This window comes from Bombina bombina, chromosome 6 (genome assembly GCF_027579735.1).
Source record: "Bombina bombina isolate aBomBom1 chromosome 6, aBomBom1.pri, whole genome shotgun sequence".
NCBI classification, from domain to species: Eukaryota; Metazoa; Chordata; class Amphibia; order Anura; family Bombinatoridae; genus Bombina; species Bombina bombina.
In genome coordinates this window covers 810,835,111-810,854,486 of record NC_069504.1, presented here as the reverse complement: position 1 = coordinate 810,854,486, position 19,376 = coordinate 810,835,111, and the positions used below count along the sequence as shown (strand labels likewise).

Genomic DNA, 19,376 nt, shown 5'->3' with positions numbered 1-19,376 from the left:
TGTGGCAGAGGTGGCACCTATGGCAGTGCCACATTTAAATTTACTGAACTATATTATTTAGAAAAAATATGTATATATAAATAATAGAATATATATATCAATAATAATAAAAAAGAAGCTAACTAATTTAGTTATGGGTTATGTAAAAACACTTATTTTACTATTATACTTGTACTTCACAACCTCACATACTTAAAACTTCAAAAATTTGATAGCTGCGCCGCTGGTGTAGTGGTATCATGCAAGATTCCCATTCTTGCGACCCGGGTTCGATTCCCGGGCGGCGCACGTTTTTGTTGTTGTCATTCTTAAAATAGAACAAAGTAGAATAAATGAAGCAGAATAAAGTTAACTAAACCTTTGTTAAAAAAATCGTTAACAATTTAAAGTTTAGATTAACATTGTAATCGTCATTTACTTGTAATGCTAATTGTTTTGTTACGTACTCGTTTTCAATCCACATTTTAAAAATACAAAATTGATACATGTGAATATTGTTTATGCGTGCGATTTAGACATACAATAGATTGAATTTTGAATTATTCATTCAGATTTTATGTTTCCCTTTTAATCAGGCATTTATTGGTCAATCCAAATTTTAGGGTCCTCAGTCTGCGCCTGCGTCGTCTTCTTCGCCGCCATCTTGTTGTGACGGCTTCCCTTGCATTGTTCTAGGCCGGGGCCTTGGTTGCCGGTTCAGAGATACGAGTACAAACAAGACCAGCAAAAAATACCTTTTTACGCACCAGCAACCAGGTAGGCCGGCCCGCATCATCCTGCCCTGAGCCGGGTCCCTCAGGACAGAGCGTGGCCCATAGCCTGGAACCATGGACGAGGAGCTGCCTAGGACCCTGTGAGTGTCCCTGTGTGTCATAATAAGGCCCAATATTGAGACCGTTTGTTTTATAGCTCATTGATATTCGTTTACTATTAAGACTGCAGTCAAGCTAGATACGTTTTTTTAAAACTTAACACTTCTGTTTAGACACAATGTTTAATCTTTGTTCTCACGTTAAATTAGTATACCAATTTGTTTACTTACTGCATCTCTCCTTGTATTATTTCTGTTTTCACACTTTTGTCCCCTTAATTTTTTTGCCGTTTGCTTTCACTATTCGCAAATTAATATAAACATTTTTTTTCTACGATTATATTCTCGCTTTTTTCCCCCTACCCGTTTATTTTCATCTTTCCTCATCTGTCTCCTTATTTAACATCCTACTCACATTCTAATTCTTGTTTCAGAATAGTTCTTTCGTTTATCTCCGCACCCATCGAATTTGCTTTTTATCTTTTTAAATTCATGCTAATATTATTTTCAACCTTATCAATTTCCCTTTATCTTCCATCTTTTCAATTTGATCTATTATTCATTGCCTTAAATTTCCTTACACCCTTTCCCTGATTTATTTTTTTCCATCATGTCTTTCTTGTAAACTCCATTGTCATCCGTTTTCTATTACTCTTGTTTTGCCATTGATGTTCTGCTCCAAATTTTTTTTTTCTTTTTGTATTTCTTCCTTGGCCATTATTGTTTTCCTCGTCATTCTATTCAGTTAATGTTTTCTCTTTCTACTTGTTCATTTGATTTTTAATCCTGACACTCCTTTTTTTTTCCAGCTGTTGCTCTATTATTCAATCTTTAATTTCCTTGTGTATGCTTTTTCACAATTAACCTGATTCGGTTTTTCAATTTAGTCTTCCTTATCAACTACCCCCCCCCACACACATTATTACCCTTTTTTGGTGTTTATGGTGTTCAATATCTCCCTTTATTCATCCATTAGAACATTTTCTAATGCAATGTACATCTTCACACACACACATATATATATATATATATATATATATATATATACTCCAAAGAAAGGTACAGTCAGTATTTGCAAAAAAATACCATGCACAGCCTTAATGTAAAACATTTATTGATATGCATTTAAAAGAACAACTCACGGAGTAGCTGTAAAGCTGATGACGTCGTCTGATGCGTTTCGTGCAAATCTTGTACTCTCTCAAAGATAGATTGGGACAGGTGTTTCCTACCTTAAGTAGCCACAACAATCTGTCTCCAATCGTGATGTATATTCTTTAGGGCGTGAGTGCGATCCAGTCGGCCCATTCAGAGCCTGTAGAATAACTATTTCATCTTGTCTGGTCTGCACAAACGTCAGATTTTAGCGACAGTACAAATAATGAAAATAAGACATAAGTAAAACAAGAACATAAATTAAAAAACTAATGTACATCAATCCAAGTGATCACGTTATGTAACATTTGCATTACATCAATAACAGTGCTAATTCATATTTGTAACAATTCAAATGGACTAAGGTGTAAAATTAAAAAGCAAACCAAAATTACATTGATTTGGTGTGCATCATTATAGGAAAAACAATCCAATCTACTATACTTTCAAGAAGTCATATTGGTATTTATATTTAGCTGTACGGTCAGAGGGTACTATAGGTCATGAATCTGAAACATGTTTATGTAGAAATTTGTTACTTATGTTTCCAAACAGAGATATAATATATATTGAATAATGTTGATGCATGTTTGAGTTAGAATGGATATTTGGAAAATATACATTGTTGGGTATATACTTAAAGGGACATTATACACTCATTTTTTCTTTGCATAAATGTTTTGTAGATAATCTGTTTATATAGCCCATAAAGTTTTTTTTTTTTTTTAATTAATGTATAGTTTTGCTTATTTTTAAATGACATTGCTCTTATTTTCAGACTCCTAACCAAGCCCCAAAGTTTTATGTGAATACGCTCGACTACCTACTCCAGCTTGCTCCTGTTTGTGTAAAGGGTCTTTTCATATGCAAAAGAAGGGGGAGGGGGGGAGTGTCTTATTTGCCACTTGCAGTGGGCTTTCCAGCTACCTTTTCAACAGAGCCAAACTGACAGCTTCTAAGTAAGTTTTTAAACAGTTTTATACTGGATTTTTATATCAGTATCTGTGCATCTTATTCTTTATAGTAGTGTCTATAACATGCAGTTATATGAAAATGAGTGTATACTGTCCCTTTAATTTAAACATTGACAGTGAACAGCCCCTACACAGCATTGTCAATGTTTTAATTAAGTATATACCCAACAATGTATCTTTTCCAAATATCCATTATTATAGCTCTGTTTGGAAACATAAATAACAAATACAAATTTCTACATAAACATGTTTCAGATTCATGACCTATAGTACCCTCTGACCGTACAGCTAAATATAAATACCAGTTTGACTTCTTGAAAGTATAGTAGAGTGGATTGTTTTTGCCTATATTCATGCATACCAAATCAATGTAATATTGGTTTGCTTTTTCATTTTACACCTCAATCCATTTAAATCGTTGCAAATATGAATTGGCGCTGTTATTGATGTAATACAAATGTTACATAACGTGATCACTTGGATTGATGTACATTAGTTGTTTTTTAATTTATGTTCTTTTGCGTATGTCTTGTTTGTTTTCATTCTTTGTACTGTGTCGCTAAAATCTTTGATGTTTGTGCACACCAGACTAGATGAAATAGTTAATCTACATCTACAGGCTCTGAATGGGCTGTCAGGATTGCACTCACACCCTCAATAATGTCACGATTGGAGACAGTGTTGTGGCTACTTAAAGTGAAAGTAAATCCTAGCGTTGTACAAATCATGTAGATTTACTATTGAAACAAATAAAGGGGACTTTCATTCATGAAGTATAAGATACTTCATGTAGAAAGCTCCTTTATTTGATTCAATCGATCGCCGTGTTTACCTTGTACAGCAGCCCACGGCAAAACATTTTTTGGCTAAGAGGTGACATTTTCACCTCTTAGCCAATAGCTGTGCGGTAAATCTGGCTCCCATGGGCGTCAAGCCGGATTTACCGCACGGCTATTGGCTAAGAGGTGAAAACGTCACCCCTTAGCCAAATTTTTTTTTTTTTTGCCGTGGGCTGCTGTACAAGGTAAAAACGGCGGTTGATTGTATCAAAGGAGCTTTCTACATGAAGTATCTTATACTTCATGAATGAAAGTCCCCTTTATTTGTTTCAATAGTAAATCCTAGCGTTTCACTTTAAGGTAGGAAACATCTGTCCCAATCTCTTTGAGAGAGTGCGAGATTTGCACGAAACGCATCAGATGACGTCATCAGCTTTACCGCTACTCCTTGATTTGTTCTTTTAAATGCATATCAATAAATGTTTTACCTTTTACATTAAGGCTGTGCATGGTATTCTTTTGCAAATACTGACTGTACCTTTCTTTGGAGTTTATTTTCTTTATTCATACCACTGCCTATACGTACCTGTGTTTTTTTTTTTTTTTTTTGACGTGGAGGAATGATACGCCTACTCCTGAAGTAAGGTCTCATTTTTCATTACCTTGCCAGTTTGTGTACCTGTGCGCTGTAGTGCACACACCTTTGCTGTATATGTCTCTCTATCTCTATCTCTATCTCTATATCTCAGACCCTGATAGATTTATCTATCTCTCTATGTGTAACTTTTTTTTTTTTTATCAACACTGTTTACTAGTCAGAAGTTAATAGTATGCCACTCAGGGCTCAAATTATCAACCAAGGGCAGACAGGGGCGTACATATTTGCCCCTGTCCACCCCAGCTATCCTCTGGCTGAATTTAACATTGCACACAAGCGCTATTTTGTGCTCGCGTGCAATCCTGCCCCCTGCGCACGCACAGCCAATAATCATGTGTGGGCGGTAGCTGTCAATCTCCATGGTCGGATGAGACTGGGGAGATTGAAATTCTCCACCTAAGAGGTGGAGAAGAGGGTAGGGTAGGGAAGCAGCTGTCTCATGATCGCTGCTTGATAAATTTTGACTGCAGGTTCTCTTGTGAGAACCTGCAGTCATAGGGAGGAGAAGGACTTGATAAATCGAACCCTCGATGTTTAAGATAGGGAAAAGTCATTTTTTATTTTTTTTATTTTATATATATATATACTTATCTGGGACTAGTGGACATTTCAAGGCACAACATACACACATGTATTGTTTTAACCTTTTAGCGCCGTTATGAAGTTCTTTTCTATCCTAACCGCACTGGGCTTTAGCACGTTTAGGACAAAATAGAACGTCCTAACTGTTTGTCTGTCCTGAAGCCAACGGCACTTCCAGGATGCAATCGTGTTCTGGAGGGCATGCCTAGCGTCATATGGACGCCCCCCTGACCCGATCCCATCATCGAAATCTTGTGATCGCCTGCACGATCGCAGGATTTCAATTTGTTTACATCAGTGTTCCGATGTAGACAAAAACCCTGTCATCAAAGGGTTAACATGCTTCCTATCGCACTGTATCGGCCTTAGTTCATCTTTCATGAAATCTTTATTATTAATTTTAATTAGTATTATGTTTTGTTCTTTTCTTTTAAAAACATTAAAGGGACATGAAACCGAAATTTTTTCTTTCATGATTTAGAAAGAGCATTCAATTTTAAAAAACTTTCTAATTTATTTCTATTTATTTTGCTACATTCTCTTGATATCATTTTCTGAAAAGCACATATCAGTAGCTGCTGATTGGTGGCTGAACATAAATGCCTTGTGTGATTGGCTCACCCCTATGCATTGCTATTACTTCAGCAAAGGTTGTCTAAGGAATGAAGCAAATTGGATAACAGAAGTAAATTGGAATGTTTAAAATTGTATTATCTACCTAAATCATGAAAAAAATATTTTGGGTTTAGTGTCCCTTTAATTTTTCTTCTTTGGACATACTTTTTTTTTTTTTTTTCACTCTCCCAAACCTTCTCTCTTTCGTAGTTATAGTAATTTTATGTATTCATAAATTTGTATTTATTCATTTTTGTTGCTCACAATTGAGAGTATATTTACTCACTAAGGGCTAGATTTATTAAGCCCATACGGCAGCAAGTTCTCTCAAGAACTTGCTCGCCGTCATTTATCAAGCAGCGGTCACCAGACCGCTGCTTCCTGAGCCTCTTCGCCACCTCTAATCTGGCGAAATTCAATCTCCTCGGTCTAGTCAGACCGAGGAGATTGACAGCTCCTGCCAGCACGCGATTGGCTGTGCGCGGGCAGGGGGCGGGATTGCACGCGAGCGCAAAATTGCGCTCGTGTGCAATGCCGAATACCTGCGGGTATTTTCGCCCCGCCACAGGCGAGCTGAGGTGTACAGGGGCACGTATACGCGCCCCTGTACGCCTCAGCTTTAATAAATCTAGCCCTAAGTACTGTATATATAAAAAACATTTTGGATTAATACCATATAATCACTGGATCCTTAAATACTTTAAAAACTGGAAAAAGCTGGAAAAAAACACGCTGAAAAAATGTTAGAAAAAATGTTTCTTCTAACACAATTTTTCAGCCTGTTTTTTTTTTTTTTTTTTTTTTCAGCTTTTTTTTCCTCAAAGTTTTTAAAGTATTTAAGGATCCAGTGATTATTATATGGTATTAATCCAAAATGTTTTTTTTTATATATACTGTACTTAGTGAGTAAATATACTCTTTTATATATGCATTTCTAAGGGAGACGTCCCGTTTTTTTTTTTTTTTTTTTTTTTTTTTTTTTTTTTTTTGACATGACAGTCAAATATTAAAATAAATTTTGTATGTATGTAAACTTTTTATTTTTTTTTAAGATTTTGGGAACCTTTAGCTATTTTTAGCGCCCTCCAAATACCCCCTTGCATCTTTGTATATACACTTTTAACACAACATAGAGGATGCTGTGTTTTTTAGGAGAGGTTTGATTCCATTTAGTTTAGTGCAATTACTAACCTTTTCTTGTTACAGTTGCCTATAAGTTTTGCTTCATACACTTTTTTTTTTTTCTTTTCTTTAAGAATGGTTTTAATAAAAGGTTTTGCATGTTGACATAAAGAACATCCAATATGTAAAAAAAATAAAATAATAAAAAGCAAAAGAGAAACATAGATAAATGGGGGGTTCAGACATGATCCCAACTCCAAGCATTAACTGAATATAAACATTGAATATTTCTGTGACCTTATTAGCAACAGTACTGAGATTTCTTGAAATAATGATATTCTTCCTTTTGGTAGATAATAACGAATTCATAGACTGCACCTCCAAGCCAAAACCTGTCCCACTTGATTTAAGTGATATAGTGTATAAAAATATTACTTATGTGGGTTTATCTATAGGTAAAGCTATTTATATAAGACATTTAGGAGAATAATACTGAGCACTGGAATTCCAGCATTTCAGCTCACTGTTAGTTGATTTTTTTCCGTATATGATCCTAAATTGAGCCATTCTGTTGTAGTGGGTACTTACTTGGGGTTCTTTCCAATATTTAGGGATTCATTTTTTAGCACAATTTGTTATATTGTACAGAGATTTCCTATGTTGACAAGGTAATTGTATTGGATAAATAGGAATGTCAAGGGGGAACGTTCAATGGTTTCATTAATGGGCCAGTCAACGTACAAATTAATGTTACATAATTCTGCACTATGTGCAGAGTTATGAAATATTAACCTAGCAAAACCTGAATTTTGTATTTATTTTTAACACCCCCAAACCTGTGTTTACCTTACCTTCCGTGCCAGCCTCTTCTGCTTTCTTCAACAGCGCGTAATGTTATCTAATCACAGTGCAAACAGTCGTCCAGTGAGCTACATGTAGCACGCTCCTGCACTGGGTAAAGTAGCTGACAGCTTTACCTAGAGAGGAGGGAGTATGCTGGATGCAGTTCAATAGGACGACTTGGTGCGCTGTTAACAGACAGTGGAAGAAACAACAAGAATAGTAGAGGCTGGCTCCTCCTCAGGTAAGTATGGGTTTGGGGGTTAAATCTTTAAAATCCTTTTTCTTTTGCAGGCGTTGCCAGGTTAATGTTGCATAATTCTGCACATAGTGCTGCATTATGTAACATTAATTTGAACGTTGACTGTCCCTTCTATGGTTACAATATCATTTGATACAACCCTTCTGGGATAGTTATCTCTTTAATGGAGAAAGCTTTTAAAGGGACACTGAACCCAATTTTTTTTTTTCGTGATTCAGAGAGCATGCAATTTTAAGCAACTTTTGAATTTACTCCTAATAATTTTTCATTTATCTTGCTGTCTTTATTTGAAAAAGGCATCTAAGCTTTTTTTTATTGGTTCCAAACTCTGGACAGCACTTTTTTTTTTTTTTATTGGTGGATGAATTTATCCACCAATCGGCAAGAACAACCCAGGTTGTTCACCAAAAATGGGCCGGCATCTAAACTTACATTCTTGCATTTCAAATAAAGCTAACAAGAGAATGAAGACATTTTGATAATAGTAGTAAATTAGCAAGTTTCTTAAAATGTCATGCTCTCTGAATCATGAAAGAAAAAAATTGGGTTCAGTGTCCCTTTTAAAAGCTTTCTCCATTAAAGAGATAACTATCCCAGAAGGGTTGTATCAAATGATATTGTAACCATATATGTAATAAGGTCCCTCTCTTACCACAGCCCCTCCAGTACAGATCATTTGCTGTATAAATTCATGTATTCTTCCTTCCCTTTTTACTTTCTCACTTGCTTTAAAGGGACATAATACTCGTATGCTAAATCACTTGAAACTGATGCAGTATAACTGTAAAAAGCTGACAGGAAAATATCACCTGAGCATCTCTATGTAAAAAAGGAAGATATTTTACCTCACAATTTCCTCAGCTCAGCAGAGTAAGTTCTGTGTAAAAAGTTATACTCAGCTGCTCCCAGCTGCAGGTAAACAAATTTAAAAAAATGAAGAAATGAACAGCAGCCAATCAGCATCAGCAGTGCTGAGGTCATGAACTCTTACTGTGATCTCATGAGATTTGACTTAACTCTCATGAGATTTCATAGTAAGCTTCCTTTACCTGATTGGTGAAATAATATGAGAGTGCACGATGCTAGTCCCTTCAGATGTCCCAGGACAAATACACTAAAATGCTGCTTAGAAATCCTTTACAATGGGAGGTGGCTACTGAGGAACTTTAGAGGTAAAATATCTTTCTTTTTTACATAGAGATGTTCAGGTGATATTTTCTAATCGGCTTTTTACAGCTATGCTGCATCACTTTTTCAAGTGTTTAAACATTTGGGTATTATGGCCCTTTAAAGGGACATGAAACCCCAAATTTCTTGCATGATTTTAGACGGAGCATACCATTTTAAACAACTTTCCAATTTACTTTTTTTAAATTTGCTTCCTTCTCTTATCTTTGCTGAAAGGTTTATCTAGGAAAGCTCAGGAGTAGCAAAGAACCTAGGTTCTAGCTGCTGATTGGTTGCTGCATATATATACACTGATTGTTATTGGCTCACCCATTTGTTCAGTTAGAAACCAGTATTGCATTGCTGCTTTTTCAACAAATGATACCAAGAGAATTAAGCAAATTTGATAATAGAAGTAAATTGAAAAATGTTTACAAGTGTATGTTCTACCTAAATAATAAAATAAAATTTTAGGGGTTCATGTCCCTTTTAATTATTCATACCTCATGTTTTTAGTATCTTGGCTCATTTTACTTTGTTGTTGGGGTTAAAGTGTGAGTTTAGAAATAGCTGATATTTTTATGAGACATCTAACTAAAAATGTTTTGTGAATGGAGGTAGTTTAAATAGCATGTTTCTCTTGAACAGTTACTTTGGTTGGCTACTTATGTGCATAGGAATGCCTCTTGGTAGGGTTGCACCGATACTAGTATTGGTGCCGATACCAAGTATTTGCATGAGTACTTGTTCAAATGCACTGATACCTAAAGCGATACCTCCAATTCCTACCCATACACCATTTTGTGGCGTTTTTCAAACTGCATGTTCCGATTTAATTTTAAGCCAGAGTTTCTGTTCTGCCAATACAAATTGCTATTTGTATTATTGTACGTCAGAGCAGTGCTCCAAAAGCTGCTACTTTACAGCTGGAAGCCTACCTGGGAGAGATCACTATACCTCATTCAGACAAACCCCTGAAGTACTGGGATATCATTGTTATTATATAACTGCATGTAATAGAAACTAATATAAAGAATAAAATGCATATATACTGATATAAAAATCCAGTATAAAACTGTTTAAAAACTTACTTAGAAGCTCTCAGTTTAGCTCTTTTGAAAAGGTAGCTGGAAAGCCCACTGCAAGTGGGAAATAAGACACTCCCCCCTCCCCCTTCTTTTGCATATGAAAAGACCCTTTACACAAACAGGAGCAAGCTGGAGAAGGTAGCTGACGGTATTCTCATAAAACTTTGGGGCTTGGTTAGGAGTCTGAAAATCAGAGCAATGTTATTTAAAAATAAGCAAAACTATACATTTAAAAAAAAAAGAGCTATATAAATAATCTACAAAACATTTATGCAAAGAAAAAATGAGTGTATAATGTCCCTTTAATGGCCCAAATATATATTTGACCAATGCAGTAGTGTGAAAGACTGTTCAGCTTAGCGTCAAACATCCTTACTGATAGCAGAAACAGACTTCTAGCTGAACATGCAGAAATGCTTCTGTTCCTTAATAAGAACTTGCCACTAACTTTTGAAAAAATATTCTAATTGCTAGATTGTCTGTTATACTGCTAGTTCTCATCTTGCACAATTATGCTCAAACATACTGTGCTCTGAGGAACATCCTTAGCCAGGGCTGGACTGGGAATAAAAAGCAGCCCTGGAAAAATATGAAGACCAGCCCTATTTTCCTTTGAGTCAGTAGAATGCAAAAGCCCAATTTTTGTCAAAGGTGAATACTGGGATACTCCTTCCTCCAATATTTTCAGAATTAAATTGTATTACTTTGTATTAAGTACAAATGTCAGATTGATGAGTTATATAGGCACCCTACAACCCAATTCCAGCCCAGCTGCTGTAGCTTTTATTTATTTGTTGTTGTTAATATATATTGTAATATTTTTATTTATAAACCTGGTCTGTGAACTTTGTGACAACAAGCACATAAAACTGTTTTTTATTATTTCAAAATGTCTTGAGATACAGTTCATAATTTTAAAGAGGCAATCTTAAATCATTAGTCTGTATTGTGCTTGGTAAACTGTCATGACATAAAAAGTGTCGGTAATTGGTATCTAGTATTTGGGGGGAAAAAGTATAAGTACTTGTACTGTCTTAAAAAAAATAATAATAATAAAAAAAAAGGTTATCAAAATGGTGTCAGTGCAACTTGGTGGAACAGGTAGAGAAATGATTGGCATATTTTGCTTACATTATAAAATCTAAATGAGACTGTGTGATCCTATGAGCCCAAGACTGTTCATGCTGTTCTGTAGTACTTTGCCTAGATGATGGATCTCTAGCATTCTACATCTATTTATACCTTGTGAGTCCTTATTTACCGTATTACTCAGCACTTTCATGTTTAGTATTGCAGAATAATATCCTGAAATGACCCAGTGCCTATTTTTCATGCAGCAGTAACCATCTGCATGAATTGTTTTTCCTGTTTAACAAGAATGTATATAATTTTTCTTTTCAACTATTATTTTCTTTGTATTTATACTTTTACTTTTATTCTCATGCCATTGTACTTTTTTTTGACTAGTTTTCTGTTGGTCCTGGTTTATCTATCTATACAGCAAACCATGTAGCACCTAGTTTCTAATGTACACGTTTGATTGTGTTCTTTGCCCTAAAGGTATGTGGGAAACCTGTCTAGGGATGTGACAGAAGCTTTGATTCTACAAGTGTTCAGTCAGCTTGGTCCATGCAAAAGCTGCAAGATGATCATGGATGTAAGTATTATGCTTGCCTGCCAGATGGAAAAAATTAATAAATAAAAATACAGCTTCTCTCACTCCCATAGATTCATGCCAAGGTACTAATCCAATGTTCTCCCCAGGACTTATTAAATGGGCACACCACCCGGCTAAAATTTAAGCTAAAGTTTTTTTTTTTTTTTTTATTCCCCCACAAATTGCATAATCAAACATAAATTTATTTAATTTGTGCTTTTAATAGCTTATGTAACATTTTATAAATACTTGAAATATAATAACATTTTCTGTTATTATTCTGCCCTTACCTGGCTACCTAATAATACTACCTGGCTTGCAAAATTTTCTGTTTAAAACACTTATGGTATATAGTCTTGTGCATTTTGGAAATAGATCAAACCCTCCCAGAAGTGCTTAGTTGTACCTTTTTGTTTTCCTGTATGTATCCCTCATTTTCTAAACTAAGTGTTTATGCATTTTTTTTTTTCTATTTGGACTGGTAACGGCTGGATTAGGCTAGGATATGCATCATCACAGTACAAAAGTTTTCTCAGTTTTTTGTCCATCGGATTTGTGTACTGTGACTGAGTTCTCCCTTTGCCAGTTACCCTGTTTTTAGGTTCACTTGCATTTCCAAAGCTTTTAAATAACAACAAGAGAGATAGTTTTGGAGCGCTAAAAAGATAAATAAGATAGTCTGGAGACAGATATACAATTTTATACAGAAATGCCATTTATTAAAGGCTTAAAACAGATTGTGGGATGTCTCCCTTAAAAGTAATAAAAAATTAAATATGCTCTATTCGATATTCCACCTTATATACAATCTAGCAGCAAGACAGAGAATGTTATACACTTAGCAATATTTCAACTTCCGTTCGTAGGAATGAACTAGGCTTTAACGGTACTTCTAAGAGAGAATTAACCAACGTTAGTAGAAAGCAACACTGTATCGGACTATATAAATATATAGACTATCTTTCAGTTTTGTAACACTTAGAAGTACCGTTAAAGCCTAGTTCATTCCTACAAACGGAAGTTGAAATATTGCTAAGTGTATAACATTCTCTGTCTTGCTGCTAGATTGTATATAAGGTGGAATATCGAATAGAGCATATTTAATTTTTTATTACTTTTAAGGGAGACGTCCCACAATATGTTTTAAGCCTTTAATAAATTGCATTTCTGTATAAAATTGTATATCTGTCTCCAGACTATCTTATTTAGCTTTTTAGCGCTCCCAAACTATATCTCTTGTTGTCATTTAAATGTACTTGTCTGGTTAATCATAGGGAAGATTACCTGTGAGGGAGCTTTAGGATAATATACTTGGCGCTTATCTTAATATTTCTTTTTATTTCCAAAGCTTTTAAGCACTTTAACTAATGCCTTGGTTACTAATTGTAAATATCAAGCGATTGTCCTGACAATGAACACTCTTAAATGTATGTATGTATTGGGTACTTGTAAAGCGCGGCAAATCACCCGTAAGGGTCTCAAGGCGCTGCTCATTTATCGACCTCGGATGGATGAAAGGATGAGTGGACCTCACTGGGGATCGAACTTGCAACCCTTGGGTTGCTACAGGGTTCAGCCACAGTGCCTTAGCATGCTGAGCTTTCTGTCCGGCAGTATCTATATTTGAAAAAGCAAGAATGTAAGCTTAGGAGCCGGCCCATTTTTGGTTCAACACCTGGGTAGCACTTTCTGATTGGTGTCTAAATGTAGCCACCAATTGGCAAGCGCTACCTAGGTTCTGAACCAAAAATGGGCCGGCTCCTAAGCTGTCGCAGAATCCCATCCTGGGTGATTATCACAATAGATACAAGTTTGTCAGGGTTAGCAGTTCTCAGAGCTCAGGGAACCTGGCGTCCAGAGGAAGCTACTTTTCCTATCAACATTCTGAAATTGAGGGACATCTTCAATGCTCTTCTGTCGTGGCCCCAACTTTGTTCCACCCGCTATAGTCCATTCCAGTTGGACATCACAACTGTGGCTTATGTCAACCAAGTCAGATCTCGCAGCTCTCTTGCAATGCTTGAGGTATCCCGCATTCTTCAATGGGCAGAGACATATCCATATCAGATATCAGTCATCCACATTCTAGGTGGGGTGAATTGGGAAGCTGATTTCCTGAGCAGACAGACTTTTCACTCAGGGGAATGGTCCTTAAATCTGGAAGAGTTCTGTAAAAATCACCTGTAGGTGGTGGTGTCTGGATATAGATCTTATGGCTTCCCATCTCAATGCCAAATTACTGAAATACGGTTAGAGGTCTAGAGATCTTCAAGCGGAGTTTGTGGACAACTGGCTGTCCCTTGGCACATCATCATAGTGTATCTGTTTCCGTAGTTTGTTCTGTTGCTCCAAGTGGTAGCTCGAATCAAACGGGAGGGAATTTCAGTAATTCTCTTGGCTCCTGTATGGCCACGCAGGACTTGGTATGCAGACCTAGTGAGAATGTCGTCTGCGATTACCTCTGAGCCAGGACCTTCTAGCGCAAGGCTAATTTAAAACAGTGTTTTTGCAACGGCTTTAAATACTCTTAGCTGCTTGCCTGAGTAAATTATCCCTTTACCTGTTTATCTTCCCTTTCCTATCTGTCCCACAAATCCTAGAATTTCTCATTTGTAAATTGGCATATTTTTACCAACACATAACTTTCGAATAATTCTTTGATTAGTGTAAGAAAAACGGTTTAAACATGACCATTTTTTAAACAAATTTCTTCATACCTGTAGAATCTGATAGTCTACTCTGTTGTACATATTTTCTATATATGATGCTTGCTTGGGGCTGTTTTATTTATTATATATATATATATATTATGGGGGATACAAAGGAGGATTCTACCTACTTCAAAAAGAAACCAGGCTATATACCCATTAATGGTGACTCTACTTCAAATTGAATCTATTCTTGATGTATTTTTTTTATTTATTTTTTATTGCTGTTTAATCGGTTTTGTCTTCTAACACAATGTTTGTATAAAGCAGACTGCTGGAAACGATCCTTACTGCTTTGTGGAATTCTATGAACATCGAAGTGCAGCTGCATCTCTAGCTGCTATGAATGGTCGGAAGATATTGGGCAAGGTACGATGTTGGACAAACTAGTCTAATTTTGAGGATTGGAAAATCCATCTCTAGTAAGAAGCAACAATTGACTGTAAAAGGGACATAAAATCCAATTTTCTTTCATGTTTAGAAAGAACATGTCGTTTTTAAACAACTTTCCATTTTACTTCTATTGTCTAATTTGCATCATTCTCTAGATATGCTTTGTTTTAAAGCATATCTAAATAGGCTCAGTAGCTGTTGATTGGTGGCTGCACATAGATGCCTTGTGTGATTAACTCATCCATGTGCTTTGCTGTTTCTTCAATAAAGGATATCTAAAGAATGAAGCAAATAAAGTAAATTGGAATGTTTAAAATTGTATGCCCTATCTGAATCATGAAAGAAACATTTTGATTTTAATGTCTCTTTAACACTACCATTTTTTTATTTATTTAAAGCTGCAGTAATTAAAGGTATGTTAATTAGAGCATGCATTTAAGACTATCTACCTTACACTACTGTGTATTTAACCCCCACAAAGAGGTAATGTAAGTCAGGTAACAGATTTTAGCTTGATAATCTAAAGTTTTCTTCTTTAGGCAAGAGGATCAGAGGTCTCCCTAAGGATGGCTAGGTTCCAGATTTTTTTTTTCTTTGAAATGCATTATATAGCTTTAGAGCTATATAGCTATGCAGGTTTGTGGATGTAAAGTATTGACTCCTACATTATGGTATAAGGTCTAAAAAAACAAAAACAAAACACAAAGATTTTGTCTGATTTCCCTCTGCCGGCGAGTGTTAGATCATTGGGCCCTTAAAGGGATACTAAACCCAATTTTTTTTTCTTTCATGATTCAGATAGAGCATGATGTTATGAGCAACTTTTTTTTAATTTACTCCGATCAATTTTCTTTGTTCTCTTGGTATCTTTATTTGAAAAGCAGGAATTTAAGCTTAGCAGCTGGCCCATTTTTAGTTCAGTACCTGGGTAGCGCTTGCTGATTAGTGTAGCCAATGAAGCCACCAATCAGCAAGCGCTAATTAGGGTGCTGAACCAAAAATGGTCCAGCTCCGAAGCTTAAAGGGACAGTTTACTCAAAAATGTTCTCCCCTTTTATTTGTTCACAATTATCCACTGTACCTGGTGGAGTGTATTAAATTGTTTACAAGTAATTCCATTAACCTTATATTGGCATTTGAATTAGTTTATTTAGCCTTTGGTATCCCCACCCATCCTGAAAGTTTTTGGCCATGAAGCCAAGCTGTATTACCACAGCCAGTAGAAGAAATTTCACTCCCAGTGGGTTATAGAAGAGGTAAGGTAATAAAATGTTCATTTTCCATTGCTCTCTCCAAGTATTGGTGTTTGGTTTATGGACAGATATAAGATAAAGAAGCAGGTACTGTATATGTACACAATGTGATAAAGTAATGAGATCTGATTATACCTACAAGCTCAACCCATTTTATTTGTTTGTGGCTTCAAAACACAAAATCAGCTATTTCATATACACAAATAAGCCTCAAAAAGCAAATCTCATACATTTTATACTCTGCAGCTGGTAAAAAAAGTAATTGGAAACACATTAAGGGAAAAACAATTTTATAGTATACTGTCCCTTTAACTTATTGCTTTTTGCAAATACAGATACCAAGAGAACAAAGAAAAAATGATAATAGAAGTAACTTAGAAAGTTGCTTAATATTGCATGCTCTATCTGAATCATGAAAGAAAAAAAATGTTGGTTCAATATCCCTTTTACAGAGAGTTTATCTTTTTGTATAGCAATTTGAGACAAACTATTCCACATGTACTGTATGCAACAAGTAACTTCCTTTTTCTGATTTAGGAAGTCAAAGTCAACTGGGCTACAACTCCCAGCAGCCAGAAGAAAGACGCAAGCAGTACGTTTCATAATTACTCATTTCATATGAATTGAATACATTATATTTTGTATTTTAATTATAAAAATAATTGATTTTTACAAAATTATGCTTTGTGATTTTATTTTCCTAAGTTAACTTGTTTTATTGTGTTTGTGATAATATATTTAAGAACAAATCTAATCTTTCATCAGGTAGTTCCGTTGTCAGCACACTGCGTTCTCAAGGTAATTGTGTCTTCTTACAGATATTAAAATTATACATTTCTCAAGGGTGACCAGCGACAACTGTCTTCTCTCTAGTCACCTCTCTTCCACCTAACTTGGGCTTTGTATTTCTCATTCAATTGGGTTCAGTGGAGAAAATAAATATATTTTCAAGAATCTAAACCCTTATCATTTCCATCATACAATTTTAAGTGTGGGATGCCTTTTGAAAGAAATCTGGATATTTCTATTTTTAATTATTCTAAATGGTGCCATATTCTGATCATTTCCTGCCAAACATTTACTTAAAAAGGCTTATGGCAATACTGTAGATTATACATTTTTAAAAGGCTTGCATTTTCCCAATGTTTACCCACATACTAATATTTAATTTAGAGTAACATTTTTGTGATACTGTCATAGCTAAAGCAATGGTCACACTTATTAACTTCACCATTGTACAATATAAACATAGATTTTAAAATGTGTCTGTGTAAGTTATATTATAATTAAAATAAATATAAAATCTAATTTTTTTTTTTTTATTTCTCCCTCTATTCCCCAACAAGATCATTTTCATGTCTTTGTTGGTGACCTGAGTCCAGAAATAACAACTGATGATATAAAAGCTGCCTTTGGACCCTTTGGCAGAATTTCGTAAGTAAAGAGTTACTAAGTTTTGTTTAATCTCCTAATGAAAGAAGTGCTTTGTGGTATTTAGTTGTTCAAAATCAGGTTCCTTTAAATTTTGCGTTCTCCAATCATCTTACAAAAGTAATTTTAGTGTTGCAATTTTATTTTCATAACCGTTTTTAATATTTAATTTCTCAAAATTTTACAGCTGGCCACAGACCAAAAAGGGGGTTAACGCATTGACCTGAGAATTCAGTTAACAGGCCACGTATGCCTTTTTTTTTTTTTTTTTTTTTATTCCTATTTTTTTTTTTTATATTTTATTATTATTATTTTTTAACTATGTTAAGGTTTCCTCCCATTAAGAGAATTAGAATATTTGCAAATAAGAGGATGGAAATTGCATGGTTTATCATTTCCAGAGCCAAAGTGATCTGCACAACTATAGCAGGTCACTGTGCTCTGAGTTTATATATTTATATAAAAAAAAAAATCTCTAAGGTGTAAAATTATGATTAAATGACTGTAAAACACCTGCTTATGCTTGATGTAAAAGTAGTAATGTGAGTGAGATTCAATTGTAATGTGCTAGTATTAATTTTTCTTTTTAGCAACAGTTGATTTGCATGTACACAAGATTCTTTTTTTAAGATTGCTGTAATAAGAAAATTAGTTTATATTAAAATTTACAGACTTGCTTTAAATTTTTTAATTTGATGCTTCTACATTTTTATTTGGGGGCACTGTGTGGTCTTGTGTGAATTCCTTTCGTTCTCGATTATGTTGGTTAGCTGTAGCTTGGTATGTAAACCCAGTTTTCTCTTTGTTTTGTTTTTAGAGATGCACGGGTTGTGAAAGATATGACAACTGGAAAATCTAAGGGCTATGGATTTGTGTCCTTTTTCAATAAATGGGTAAGTGTTGAACATGTTTAAACAAGGACATACATTATTACAATATGAAAATATTTGGTAAAAAAATGCTATATACATTTGTTTGTCCCTTATCGTGTAATTTTACTCTGAAAATTGTGGGCTTTCCAAATGAGACAAAAATTGGAGTGAACCCTACAGATGATACTTGACTAATTAAAAAAAAAAAAAAAAAAAAAAAAAAAAAAATTCATAGTCTCCAGTAGTTCTTTGCTTTGAATACATGATTTCTGTATAACTTTTATTTTCTCTCAGCTAGGTCTTAATTGAAATGTAAGAGTTTACTTGCCTCTGAATTCAGAAAATTAATACAGCTTAGCGCTTTAGTTTATTTTCATAGCCTTATCTGAATCGTAGATAAAGTGCTCTTAACATTTTCAGAATCTTGCAGTTACATTTGTATCAAATAATAGTTGAAAAATGTAATTTATTGAATAAGCTGTACTTTTAATTCTTTAATGATACTTGACAGTAGGGGATGCTTCCAGGCGGACAGGATGGTTGCTTGTTTTTTTTTTTTTTTTAGGCTGAGCAAACAAGGTAATCTGCTGCTTATCACTTGTGAGAGACAACATCCATTTTTTTTTCACCACAAATTGTTGAATAGCTTGAGCCAATTTGTATGAAACCTTCAAGAGAATGAAGCAAAATTGATAACAGAAGTAAATTGGAAAGTTGTTTACCAAGTGTTTGCTCTATCTGAATCATGAAAGAGAAAAAAAATGTAGTGACAGTCTTAACTTAGTCTATACTACTTAGTAGTGAATACTAGAATATACCTCACTTCTGTGTACATCTTTTATGGAAACAAAGTAGTGTTGTGCTATTTCTACAAGAGCTTGCTTGCCTGCCTATCACAAGAAGTTCTAACAGAATTGGCAAATGAGTTTGTGCTTACGCTACCCGTTTCCTCCAAGCTTTATGAGGCTGGAGGTGCTACCTTGACTAGCTACATATAGGCTGCAATTTG

At 34.9% G+C, this 19,376-nt stretch overlaps 1 protein-coding gene and 1 non-coding gene across 5 annotated transcripts in view; both read left to right on the top strand.

Moving 5' to 3' along the window:
- The first annotated feature begins 217 nt into the window (after positions 1-217).
- On the top strand, positions 218-288 carry TRNAG-CCC (transfer RNA glycine (anticodon CCC)). The gene has a single exon. It is a non-coding gene; the product is annotated as a tRNA-Gly (tRNA).
- A 340-nt stretch (positions 289-628) lies between these two features.
- Positions 629-19,376, top strand: part of TIA1 (TIA1 cytotoxic granule associated RNA binding protein) — a 74,368-nt gene continuing 55,620 nt past the window's right edge. For 2 of the 4 annotated variants that reach the window (XM_053718160.1, XM_053718158.1), the window contains exons 1-7: positions 629-853; positions 11,614-11,710; positions 14,686-14,787; positions 16,602-16,656; positions 16,830-16,862; positions 17,411-17,498; positions 18,313-18,388. In XM_053718160.1, coding sequence (XP_053574135.1) covers positions 828-853; positions 11,614-11,710; positions 14,686-14,787; positions 16,602-16,656; positions 16,830-16,862; positions 17,411-17,498; positions 18,313-18,388 — 477 coding nt within the window. In that variant the 5' untranslated portion in view covers positions 629-827. The remainder of the gene's footprint in view (positions 854-11,613; positions 11,711-14,685; positions 14,788-16,601; positions 16,657-16,829; positions 16,863-17,410; positions 17,499-18,312; positions 18,389-19,376) is intronic. The other 2 variants (XM_053718159.1, XM_053718161.1) reach the window with 2 other exon arrangements.